The sequence below is a fragment of the Ornithorhynchus anatinus genome, chromosome 10, assembly GCF_004115215.2.
Source record: "Ornithorhynchus anatinus isolate Pmale09 chromosome 10, mOrnAna1.pri.v4, whole genome shotgun sequence".
NCBI lineage: Eukaryota > Metazoa > Chordata > Mammalia > Monotremata > Ornithorhynchidae > Ornithorhynchus > Ornithorhynchus anatinus.
The window spans coordinates 19,952,571-19,965,324 of NC_041737.1; the positions used below are offsets into that span (position 1 = coordinate 19,952,571).

Sequence of the window (12,754 nt, forward strand, 5' to 3'; positions counted from 1 at the left end):
TCTAGACTGTGAGCCCGTTGTGGGCAGGGATTGTCTCTGTTGCTGAATTGAACTTCCCAAGCTCTGCCAGAGTAAGTGCTCCATAAATACGATTGAATGAACACGTAACCAGATAGCCCTGCGCAAGTTCTCTCTGCTTGGGGGAGAGGAAATGAAGGGCGGGGAGGGGTGTAGACTCAGGGAATTTGACCCAAGCATTCCTGTTTCCCTTGTTTGTGGGCAAATCTGGCGAGAAGGAGAAAATGATTCACCAGGCCGTTTTTTTCCTGCATCCCACTCCCTCCTTACCTAGTGTGAGCGCGCCCACCCCCTGCAGGGAAGGTTGAAGGGGGGAAGGGAAGGGGATGCCACTTGGCTCTGCTGGGGCAGGAGAGTTGGTGTCCTTCTCCGCAGCATTCATTCATTCAATAGTATTTATTGAGCGCTTACTATGTGCAGGGCACTCTACTAAGCGCTTGGAATGGACAAATCGGCAACAGATGGAGACAGCCCCTAACCACTGACGGACATACAGTCTGCAGCAGCAAAGAAGCAGCAACAAGAGCCAAAGCAGCAGCAGCAACAGGAAAGAATCAAGGCGGCGAGCACAGAAGGGGGCCAGAAACGGCGGCCGAGGAGCGGGAAGGGAGCTGGGAGGAGCCCGGGAGGCCGGGGGCGGGCGGAGAGAAGCCGGTCGGGGCCCCGGGGGGCGGGCGGAGGACGGGCCGACTGCATCAAGTTTCCGGAAGCGGCGCCGGGTTTCCTTGGCGCTTGCAACCTCCCGGAGCGCGGGGCTGCAGCATCCCCAGGGTGCCGGTGCCTTCCTCCACCCCTGGGCTCCGGGCTCCAGCTCCGGCAGGACCTTGCAGCGAGGCGGCGGCGTCTGCGGACCGCGCTCAGCGGGAGAACGATGCAGCCCGTGCACCAGGAGGCCAAGCCCAACCCGCTGAAGGACGCCAACCTGTGCTCCCGCATATTCTTCTGGTCAGTCTCTAGGAGCTGCTGCGGGCCCTGCCCGGCCCTGCCCAGCCCTGCCCAGCCCAAGCCCAGCCCTGCCCAGCCCTGCCCAGCCTTGCCCTGCCCTGCCCTGCCGGTCGCCGGCTTCCCCCGAGTCGTGGGTCGGTCCTTCCCCGCGGGCCCTGGATGCTGCCGGGGCTCCTGCAGGTGCACAGCCCCCCGCCCAGGTTTGAAACGAAATCCCCGCCTTCCCCGGGGACTCCGAGAGAAAAATAAAAGCCTGCAGACTTGGAGGGTATCAAAATCCCCAACTCTCAATAGTGCCGGCTCTCCAGTCAGTGCTGAATTTTACTTCCCCGAAGTTTTGCCCCCCTCTCCTTTTGAAAAGAAATTAGCAAGAGCCTGATAACTCACAACATCCTGGACGCCTCTTCCCAGGGGAAATCTACTTTAGACACTCTCCTTGGGGAAGGTGTGATAGCCGCCTTCAGCAGGGAGCGGTGAGTCAGGAGCTAGAGATCGCGCCTGGTAGGAAAAAAAAAAACCCTGGGGCCTGGTCAGTGTCCATTAGAGATTAGAAAATTTCATTAGGTCCTTGTGGGCAGGGAGCGTGTCTTTTCTTCTCCCTACTGATTTCAACTTTACTCTTATTTTTTAAAAGAAGTGTTCCTCCTTCAGCCAACGGTATTTGAGTGCTTACTTTGCGCAGAACACTGTACTAAGCACTTGCGAGAGTATAACTGTCCTTCCCTACCCCATTGCGGTTGACTCTTCTTAGTCCGCACTCTCCTGTTCACATCCTGGACAGAGATTGGGGCAAGAGATCAGAGGGTGGGATAGAATGGGGATGGGGACAGGTTATCGTTAGTGTTACCTCTTACTTTTAGGGAACTGGGGTGACAAGTGGTTCAGTGGGACTGGCTCAGGAGTAGGAGGATGGAACAAATTTTTTAAAAAGCAGGATGAGATATGGATTCAGGACAGAAGACTGAGGTCAGGGTGCAACGATGGGTAGGATCTTCCAAAAGTCGTGGGGACCCACATTTAAAAGAGGAGTGGATGGATTAATGGAAATGCATGGGGGAGACGGGATGACCAGCGATGGGGAGGAAAAAAACTGGTGATGGGGAGTTCTGGAGCCAAAATCAGCAGCCGTAGTTACAGCCAGTACAACCTTCTGACGTGGTGCTGTGCCCAGGACAGTGCCGCTCAAACAGAGGTCCAGTCAGTGTTGCCTTTGTGCACCTATTGGCTGATACGATGACTGGAATTAGAAATATCACCTCTGTGTGTATGTGTGAGAGAGAGAGAGAATGGGAATTCCTTAAATTTGTTCCTCTGCCCATGACTACGTGTTGATACCAGGTCTGAGTAGTGTTTGGCCAGCATAACAGAGTTGCAGTGTCCTTAGGGAAGGAATTGTGGTATTCTTTTGCACTGGGCGTCCAGGAATTGTTCCTTGCAACCGAAGAAGAGCGGCGATTTGCCATAGCTAGCCACCTTTATGCCTCTAGGAGTGTTTATGACTGCCACTGGTGGGAAAAGGGACCTTTTCCCCCAAGCCCTGTGTGGGCCACTGCTCAGATAGGCAGAAAGTAGCCTAGGATTTAGCCATTTCCCAGTCTTGATTCAAGACACTTTCTGCCATATGGCAACCGTGTTGGAATGTTCAGCAGAATTACGATTCACAAAGACCAAAGTTATCTGTTGCTTTCATCAGGCCTTTTAAGGCTATTCAATTTTTTACCCCCTTCTAGGAGTGGAAATAAGGTACAAATTGCTCATCTTCAGGTTCGTTTGACTAAGTACTAGCAATTAAAATAGCACTTAACTCTAGTAACTCCTGATGTGAGTGAAACAGGTGGGAGTAAAGATCAATCAGTAATTTTTTTATTGAGCATTTTTTCAGTGAAAAGCACCTAAATCCTTGGGTGGGTGCACACATCACATGCACAATTCACCCTCCCCCACCACCACCCCGTTTTTGACACTCTCTTCTCTGTCTCTGTCTCTCTCTTATCCTTCCCCTCCACCACCTCTGTTTCTCTCTCTTTCTCCCCTCTGCTCTCTCGTTTTCTGTAATCTTCTGTCTCTGTGTCTGTGGTTTTGTTTTTTTTTGCATCCAGTCTGCCTTCATCATCCCGTGGGGAGGGACTAGGTATTCTTTTCCTCCCTGTGACCTTGCTGATGGCACCTCTCATCATCAGAAAAGCAGCATGACCTAGTGGAAAAAATCATGGGCCTGGGAGTCAGGAAAGCTGGGTTCTAATCCTGCCTCTGCCATTTGTCTGCTGGGTGACCTTGGGCAATGTGTGACCTTAGGCAAGTCACTTATCTTCTCGGAACCTCAGTTATCTCACCTGTAAAATGGAGATTAAGATTGTGAGGCCTATGTGGGACCTGGAGTCTGTCCAACCCTACTGTCTTGTACCTACCCCAGTGCTTAGTATAGTGCTTGGCACACAATAAGCACTTAACATACAAAAGTAAAATATTTAGTAGACACAATTCCTGCCCTTGACATATACAATCTAGCAGATTGCATTGAACTTGTGGGCAGGAAAAGTGTCCACTAGCCATTATATTGTACTCACCCAAGCACTTAGTACAGTGCTCAACACACAGTAAGTGCTCAGTAAATACAATTGATTAATAAAATGGTTAAGATTTTGGTTATTTTTATCTGTAAATTGGTCTCAAATTATTTTCCTCACAACTTTTTTCCCCCCTTCCCTTTCTTCCTTTTCTGCTTCCATAATTCTTTCTTCTGTTACTTTGGAAATGATTTTTCTGTATTAATGAAGACCCTAGAGGCAATTTTATACAGCCTAGGAAGTGATTTTTGCTGGAAATATTTCCATATAGGATTCTTGGAGGGTCACTACTCCATCCCCCTGTGTTTGAGGCCAGGAGTCTACATCTGCCCTTGCCTGCCTGCCGGCTCATTGATAGGATGATTTCTCACTTTTCTGATTCTGAGGAATTTCCCAGGACAGGGGAGTGGGTGGGAGAGCATAAGGGTCCAGAGGGAGAGCACCCAATCAGTCCTTTTAATTGATCACTTCCTGTGTGCCTAGCACTTTGCTAAGTTCTTGGGACAGTACAATATAAAAGTTGGTAGAAGCAGTCCCTATCCACATTGAGCTAACAGTCTGGAGGAGTCTGACTCCCTGGAGTGCTGTTTCTTTTGGAGGCATGAGGTAACCAGGCACCAGAGGGTGGTTAAAACAGCATTCAGGGAGCAAGGGAACAATCGTAAGAGGAAGATCCTTCATCTGGTGCCCCTCCTGCTCCTGCCAATCTCCCTCAACTCCCCCCCCCCCCCCCACTCCCTGCCCTTTTGCAAAACATAGGTTTTCACTCTTGACCTCTCCTCTGGTCATTTTCCTGGATGAATCATTCTGAGTCAGCTAAAGACATAAATGTGGAACTTAGAGCTCTGGGGCTCCTGCTTTCCTTGAGGAGAGACCTTGGAGTAGGTGGACAAAATATGTGCTTGAATTAATTTAGTTCCAAAGGAGCCACATCTGCGTACGATTGCTCTTACCTGGCACTGCGCATACTTGTGACCTCATGGTCTGGTTGCCTCTAACATAGTGAGCTGTCACCCTAGGCAGAAGTGATGGCACTTCTCTGGTTTAAACATGACCCCCCACCCCCAACATATAAGCAGCATGCTGTAGTGGGTAGAGCACAGGTCTGGTAGTTAGGTCATGGGTTCTAGTTCTGACTCCACTGTCAGCTGTGTGACCTAGGGCAAGTCACTTCACTTCTCTGGGCCTCAGTTACCTCATCTGTAAAATGATTGAGACTGTGAGCCCCACGTGGGACAGGAACTGTGTCCAACCTGATTTGCTTGTATGCATCCCAGCCCTTAGTTCATTGCCTGGCACATAGCGCTTAACAAATACTGTAATTATTATGATTGTATTCCCACTCTACACTTTTCATTGTCAGCCATCGAATGCTTACCTTATAGAGAATGTGACCTGTGGAGCCGACTGCCCACCCCAAGGGTAGAGGCTGGTGTAGGAACTCCCTCTCCACCCTTGTAAATCCACCAGGCCAACATTCTCCCCTTCTTCAAAGGCCTATAAATATGCCATGTCCATGAACCTCCTCCCTGAACAATTCACAGTGCCCTCCTTAGTCAGTGCAACAGCCTTCCTTAGCAGTGTATATTTAATGCTATCCTTAGCTTTATGTATGAATACTTATTTGTATAGTCACTTGTTTATTTAATATTCCATCCTCAAACCAACCTACTCTGTATGCCTTACTCTTGTCTCTTTCTTCACCAACTTCTTGCTTATCTTCACCGTCCTGGCTGGAACTCCCTCCTCCTATGCATCAGATGAGGCACTGCTCTCCTCTTCTTCAAAGCCTTCTGAAGTAGATCTCCTCCAGAGACCTTTCCTGATTTATTTCTTATCTCCCCACCCTTCCAATTGCCATCACAGCATTTTCATGTCACCTAAACACTTGGGTACTCGATTCCTTTTCTCTCCTTCCATTCCACTGGCTCTTATTTACTTTAAACTCTGTGCCTTCCTCCAACTTATAATTTATTTTAGTATCTGCTTCCCACATTAGATGGCAAGGTCCTTGAGGGCAGGGATCTTGTCTACCAACTCTATTTCTTTTTCCCAAGGGCTTAGTTCAGTGCTCTCCATATAGTTAGAGTTCAGTAAATACTATTGATTTGGTATTATCTTTTAAACTTTATCCTTCCTCCTCCTTTCGTTATTTATGACATGTCTGCCTCTCCCTTTTGATTGTAATCTCATTGAAGGCAGAAATCATTTGTCTTGCTTTTGGTGTACTCTCACAAGTATTTAGGGCAATGCTTTACATTCAATAAATACCACTGATATATTGACTAAGTGTAAAGGTGTGCAAGAACTATCAATCAATAGTATTTGAGTGCTTAATTTATGCAGAGCACTGTACTAAGTGCTTGAGAAAGTACAATACAACAGGATTGGTACACCCATCCTTTCCTTCCAGAAAAAGGACTAGAGGGGGAGACAGATTAAAATAAATTATGGACATATATATAAGTGCTGTGTTGCTGAGGGTGAGGTGAATATCAAGTGCTTAAAGCGTTGGGCAGGGAATGTGGGTTTGAATCCCAGCCCTGCCTCTTGTCAGCTACGTGACTTTGGACAAGTCACTTAATTTCTCTGTGCCTCAGTTCTCTCGTCTGTAAAATGGGGATTAAGACTGTGAGCCCCACAGGGGACAACCTGATTACCTTGTATCTCCCCCAGTGCTTAGAATAGTGCTCGGCACATAGCACTTAACAAATACCATCATATTATGTTATTATTATATTATTTCTGTTATACTCTATTCTCCCAAGTGCTTTGAAAAATGCTCTGCACACAGTAAGCACTCAGTGGAAAATGTGACTGATCCAGATCCAAGTGTATAAGTGACATAGAATGGAGAGGGAAAATTAGGGCTTAGTTGAGGAAGGCCTCTTGGAGGAGATGTGGCTTTGGAGGTGGGGAGAGTGGTGGTCTGTCGTGTATAAAGGGGGAGTGGGTTCTAGGTTCAGAGTGTGGACGTGGGCAAAGAATTGTTGGGGAGATAGATGAGACTGAATCACAGTGAACAAACTGGTGCTAGAAGAGTTCAAGTGTGCAGGATGGGCTGTAATAGGAAATCAGAGAGATAAGGTAGGAGGGGTGAGCTGATTAAGAAGTTTCTGTTTGATATAGAGGTGGATGGGCAACATTTGGAGGTTTCTAAGGAGTGGGAAGATGAGAGCCGAACAGTTTTTTAGAGAAATGATTCGAGAAGCAGATTGAAGTAATGGAGTGGGGAGATACAGGAGTCAGAGAGGTCAGTGAGGAGGCTAGTGCAGTAGTCAAGGCAGGATATGATAAGTGCTTGTATCAGTATAATAGCAATTTGGATGGAGAGGAAAGGGCAGATATTAATGATGCTGTAAAGTTAGAACCAACAGGATTTGGTGATAGGTTGAATATGTGGGTTGAATGAGAGAGATGAGTTGAAAATAATGCCAAGGTTACTGGCTAGTGTGATAGGAAAGTTAGTGCTGTTGTGTACAGTGATGGGAAAGAAATGGGGAATATGGGGTTTAGATGGGAAAGTGAGGCATGCTGCTTGGAGATGTTGGTGGAACATCCACGTATAGGTGTTTTGAAAGCAGGAGGAAATGCGAGACTGAAGAGGAGAGAAGTCAGGACTTGAGATGTTTGAGAACGTATGGCAGTTGAAGCCATGGGAGCAGATGAGTTCTTCAAGGGAGTGGGAGTAGATGGAAAATTAAAGGGGACCCACAAGGACTGTTGAAGGATGTCCCACAGATAGAGGGTGAGGGCAGAGGAGGAGCCTGAGAAAGAGTTGCAGATCTGGTCAAAAGGTCATATGGCCAGAGTGTAGTTGTTAGTAGTTCAAAGCCAGCCACTGTGTCAATAAGTAGGGAAGGGAGGAGATAATAAAAACAGGTAAACAATTAGTAGTTCTACCCTAGCTGTCAAGGGTTCTAAAGCAACAGGAGGGAGGTGGGACATTTTTGCCATTTCCCTTCATGGTAACCTAAAAGCAACTCGTTGACTCCATTGTTGAATCGATCAATAATATTTACTGAACTCTACTGAATCAGGTCATTGCTGAGAGAGAAATCCAGTCCAATATTCCGTCTCCAACAATGAGATGATCAGAAGAACCATGAAATGATTGTCCTCCATGACAGCCATCCTGATGGCTAACAAATGCACCATCTAACATCCATAATTTTTCCCTTTTCATTCCCAATATTCTGTTTAGTAACCCAGGGTGGACTACTCATCCATGAATTTATTTAAGCCCCTATTGAACCAGGTGGTAGGAGAGCACCCAATCAGTCAATTAATCAATCCTAGTAAACAGTGTGGTCCTGTGGACAGAACAAAACATGGAAATCAGAAGGACCTGGGTTCTAATTCAGGATCTGTCAATTGTCTGCTGTGTGACCTTGGGCATGTCACTTCACTTTTCTGTGCCTCAGTTAACTCATCTGTAAAATGGAGATAAAGACTGTTAGCCTTATGAGGGATAGGGACTGTGTCCAACCAGATTAATTTGTATCTACTCCAGAGTTTAATACAATTCCTGACACAGTAAGTACTTAAATACCATTAAAAAAAAATCAAAACCTGCTCATATTTTCAGTCTGCACAGGGGATTGGTTCTGCATGTCACCCGTTGTGTGATTTTGACTTTCCCACTTTCAAGCTTGAGTCGATGCCCTCTTAGCTTGGTGTTGTAGGTTTAGTGAATATAATATTGGCTTTCTACATCCACACTCTTCACGATGTTGTGGACTTCATCATGTCCCCTCCCAGCTCTGATCATCTTGATTCTCCTCTTTGTTGCTTCTTTAGTTTTTGTATGCCTTCCCTGTGATGTGACAACTAGAATTGTATACAGGATGCCAGTTGTGGATGCAAAGTGGTGAATGTAGGATTTCTCTCTCCTCCTCCCATATCTCCTTCCCTCCATATGCCTGGACTCTATTCCCCCATTCACACCCTAGCTCATTGAGGTACAACCTCAAAGTAATGGAGTAAACAAAGCCTACTATCTGCAGTCCCTGAACATGGGACTGCTGTGTTGATTTCTTCCTTTCCGGCACCACAGCCCTTAAAGTGCTTTCCCGTAAACCTTGGGGCAACAAGCGACAGGCAGATTGAGCTGAAGTAATATTATGTAAAAGCACTGAAACCTTATTCACAGTCTGTATCAAGTTTATTCCACCACTACTCCTGATCTGGGTCGGTGCCGCTCTTGAAATCCAAACACCATTTCTTCTCATTGTCATCTTCTTTGCTGGGATTTATTGAGCATGTGCTTTTTGCAGTGCACTCTAATGGGAACAGAGAAAAGTGCAAAAAAGAAGAGTTTAGAGGTGGGTGGAAGAAGCTTATTCATTCAATAGTATTCATTCAATAGTATTTATTGAGTGCTTACTATGTGCAGAGCACTGTACTAAGCACTTGGAATGAACAAGTCGGCAACAGATAGAGACAGTCCCTGCCGTTTGACGGGCTTACAGTCTAATCGGGGGGAGACAGACAGACAAGAACAATGGCAATAAATAGAGTCAAGGGGAAGAACATCTCGTAAAAACAATGGCAGCTAAATAGAATCAAGGGGATGTACATTTCATTAACAAAATAAATAGAGTAATGAAAATATATACAGTTGAGCAGACGAGTACAGTGCTGAGGGGATGGGAAGGGAGAGGGGGAGGAGCAGAGGGAAATGGGGGGAAAAGAGGGTTAAGCTGTGGAGAGGTGAAGGGGGGGCAGTAGAGAGAGTAGAGGGAGAAGGGGAGCTCAGTCTGGGAAGGCCTCTTGGAGGAGGTGAGTTTTAAGTAGGGTTTTGAAGAGGGGAAGAGAATCAGTTTGGCGGAGGTAAGGAGGGAGGGCGTTCCAGGACCGCGGGAGGACGTGGCCCAGGGGTCGACGGCGGGATAGGCGAGATCGAGGGACGGTGAGGAGGTGGGCGGCAGAGGAGCGGAGCGTGCGGGGTGGGCAGTAGAAAGAGAGAAGGGAGGAGAGGTAGGTGATGTAGAGCCTTAGAAGCCTAGAGTGAGGAGTTTTTGTTTGGAGCGGAGGTTGATAGGCAACCACTGGAGTTGTTTAAGAAGGGGAGTGACATGTCCAGATCGTTTCTGCAGGAAGATGAGCCGGGCAGCGGAGTGAAGAATAGACTGGAGCAGGGCGAGAGAGAAGGAAGGGAGATCAGAGAGAAGGCCGACACAGTAGTCTAGCCGGGAAATAACGAGAGCCCGTAGCAGTAAGGTAGCCGTTTGGGTGGAGAGGAAAGGGCGGATCTTGGCGATATTGTAAAGGTGAAACCGGCAGGTCTCGGTAACGGATAGGATGTGTGGGGTGAACGAGAGAGACGAGTCAAGGATGACACCGAGATTGCGGGCCTGAGAGACGGGAAGGATGGTCGTGCCATCCACGGTGATAGGGAAGTCTGGGAGAGGACCGGGCTTGGGAGGGAAGATGAAGAGCTCAGTCTTGCTCATGTTGAGTTTTAGGTGGCAGGCAGACATCCAGGTGGAGATGTCCTGGAGGCAGGAGGAGATGTGAGCCTGAAGGGAGGGGGAGAGGACAGGGGCAGAGATGTAGATCTGCGTGTCATCTGTGTAGAGATGGTAGTCAAAGCTGTGAGAGCGAATGAGTTCACCGAGGGAGTGAGTGTAAATGGAGAACAGAAGAGGGCCAAGAACTGACCCTTGAGGAACTCCAACAGTTAAAGGATGGGAGGGGGAGGAGACCGAGAATGACTGGCCAGAGAGGTAAGAGGAGAACCAGGAGAGGACGGAGTCCGTGAAGCCAAGGTGAGAGAAGGTATGGAGGAGGAGGGGATGGTTGACAGTGTCAAAGACAGCAGAGAGGTCAAGGAGGATCCGAATGGAGTAGGAGCCATTGGGTTTGGCAAGAAGGAGGTCACGGGTGACCTTAGAGAGAGCAGTCTCAGTAGAGTGGAGGGGACGGAAGCCAGATTGGAGGGGGTCCAGGAGAGAATGGGAGTTAAGGAATTCTAAGAAGTGATTGTAGACGACTCGTTCTAGGATTTTGGAAAGGAAGGGTAGTAGGGAGATAAGGCGATAACTGGAGGGGAAAGTGGGGTCAAGAGTGGGTTTTTTAAGGATGGGGGAGATGTGGGCATGTTTGAAGGCAGAGGGGAAGGAGCCATTGGAGATTGAATGGTTAAAAATAGAAGTTAAGGAAGGGAGGAGGGCAGGGGCGATGTTTTTAATAAGGTGAGAGGGAATGGGGTCCGAGGCGCAGGTGGAGGGGGTGGCACTTGTGAGGAGGGAGGAGATCTCCTCTGAGACTACTGCAGGGAAGGATGGAAAAGTAGGGGAGAGGGTTGGTGGGGGGGAGGGGAGAGGCGGAGGGGTGACTTTGGGGAGCTCAGACCTGATTGTGTTGATTTTTGTGATGAAGTAGGTGGCCAGATCATTGGGGGTGAGAGATGGGGGAGGGAGAGGAACAGGGGCCTAAGGAGAGAGTTAAAGGTCCGGAACAGTCGGCGGAGGTGACGGGCATGGGTGTCGATGAGGGAGAAGAACTTCTGCCTGGCGGTGCAGAGGGCAGAGTTAAGGCAGGAAAGGATAAATTGGAAGTGTGTGAGGTCGGCTTGGTGCTTGGACTTTCGCCAGCAGCGCTCCGCAGCTCAAGCATAGGAGCATAGGAGGCGGATGGAGGAGGTAATAATAATAATAATAATGTTGGTATTTGTTAAGCGCTTACTATGTGCCGAGCACTGTTCTAAGCGCTGGGGTAGACATAGGGGAATCAGGTTGTCCCACGTGGGGCTCACAGTCTTAATCCCCATTTTACAGATGAGGGAACTGAGGCACAGAGAAGTTAAGTGACTTGCCCACAGTCACACAGCCGACAAGTGGCAGAGCTGGGATTCGAACTCATGAGCCCTGACTCCAAAGCCCGTGCTCTTTCCACTGCGCCACGCTGCTTCTCCAGGGCTGTGGGTTAGTGGAGTGAGAGCGACGGAGGGAAAGGGGGGCGAGAGAGTTGAGATGAGTAGAGAGGGTGGAGTTGAGAGTGGAGACCTGATCATCGAGAGTGGGAAGTGAGGACAGGGCAGCAGGGTGAGGAGAGATGCTTTTGGAAAGACGGATGGGATCAAGAGAGCGGAGGTCTCTGTGGGGCAGTAGCAAAGATTTGCAGGGGGAGGGAGTGTGAGAGATGAGGCAGGTGAGAAGGTTATGGTCAGAGAGAGGGATTTTAGAGTTGGTGAGGGAGGAGATAGTGCAGTGGTAGGAGATGACGAGATCGAGGGTGTGACCGAGTCGGTGAGTGGGCACGGTATGGTGGAGCAGGAGGTCGGCAGAGTCGAGGAGGGATAACAGCAGAGGAGAGGTGAGGCGGCAGAGGAATCATTGGGTACATCCATATGGATGTTGAAGTCTCCGAGGATCAGAGTGGGCAGAGAGAAGGAGAGAAGGAAGGTGAGAAAGGGGTCTAGGTGGTGGAAGAAGTCGGAGGTGGGACCAGGAGGGCGGTAGATGACAGCAACAAGTATCTGGAGGGGGTGGTAGAGGCGAATGATATGGGCTTCGAAGGAGGGGAAGGAGAGGGAGGGGGGAGGAGGGATAGTGCGGAAGCAGCAACGGGGTGAGAGGAGGAAGCTGACGCCTCCTCCCTTACTTGTGAGTCTGGGGGAGTGGGAGAAGGAGAGGCCTCTGCTGGAGAAAGCAGCTTATTGTCTCCCATAGCAGCTTGGGCGGCAGGGAGAGTATTTGCCCCAGGTCTTGGCCTAGTGTTTAGCACCATAATAGGCACTTAATCTATTATTATTGGTATTATTTTTGTTATTCCTCTGGGGTTGCTTTTCCTGAGGAGCAGATCAGAGTGAGATCTGGGAGTACATTCTAAATTGTAGGGGTGTAGAGGTGCAGAGTGGCTACCTAAGGGGAGACCCAGCCTTGATTGGATAACACACTCACCTCATGGCCCACACCCAGTGAGATCTGAGAGAGAAAAGTGATGGGAAAAGAATGGAATTAGAGTGAACCTGTACTCCCAGGTCTTGTGAACAAAGCAGGTCGGAGCCACCACCAACAAGCACTACATCTTTCCTGATGCGTGAAGGGAGATCAGGGAGATGGACTTTGAAGAAGCCCCTCAGTTTTTCGGTTGTCACGATTCGGGTCTGTTTCTTCATCTAAAGAAATTATGCTTTTAACTGTGGGCAACTTAACCAAGTGGCTTGAAAAGAATTTTGTTGGGCTCTGTGATGTCTTCTCCTCGCTGCTGGATTCCTT

General features: G+C 48.6%; 1 protein-coding gene across 5 annotated transcripts in view; it reads left to right on the forward strand.

Annotated features, from left to right (window-relative positions):
• ABCC4 (ATP binding cassette subfamily C member 4) overlaps positions 1-12,754 on the forward strand; it is a 252,819-nt gene that overhangs the window by 13,538 nt on the left and 226,527 nt on the right. For 3 of the 5 annotated variants that reach the window (XM_029073683.1, XM_029073686.2, XM_029073685.2), the window contains exon 1: positions 688-963. The exons of 1 other annotated variant lie outside the window; for it this stretch is intronic. In XM_029073683.1, coding sequence (XP_028929516.1) covers positions 890-963 — 74 coding nt within the window. In that variant the 5' untranslated portion in view covers positions 688-889. Of the gene's footprint in view, positions 1-683; positions 964-12,754 lie in introns of those variants that run through there. One more of the 5 variants, XM_029073687.2, reaches the window with a different exon arrangement.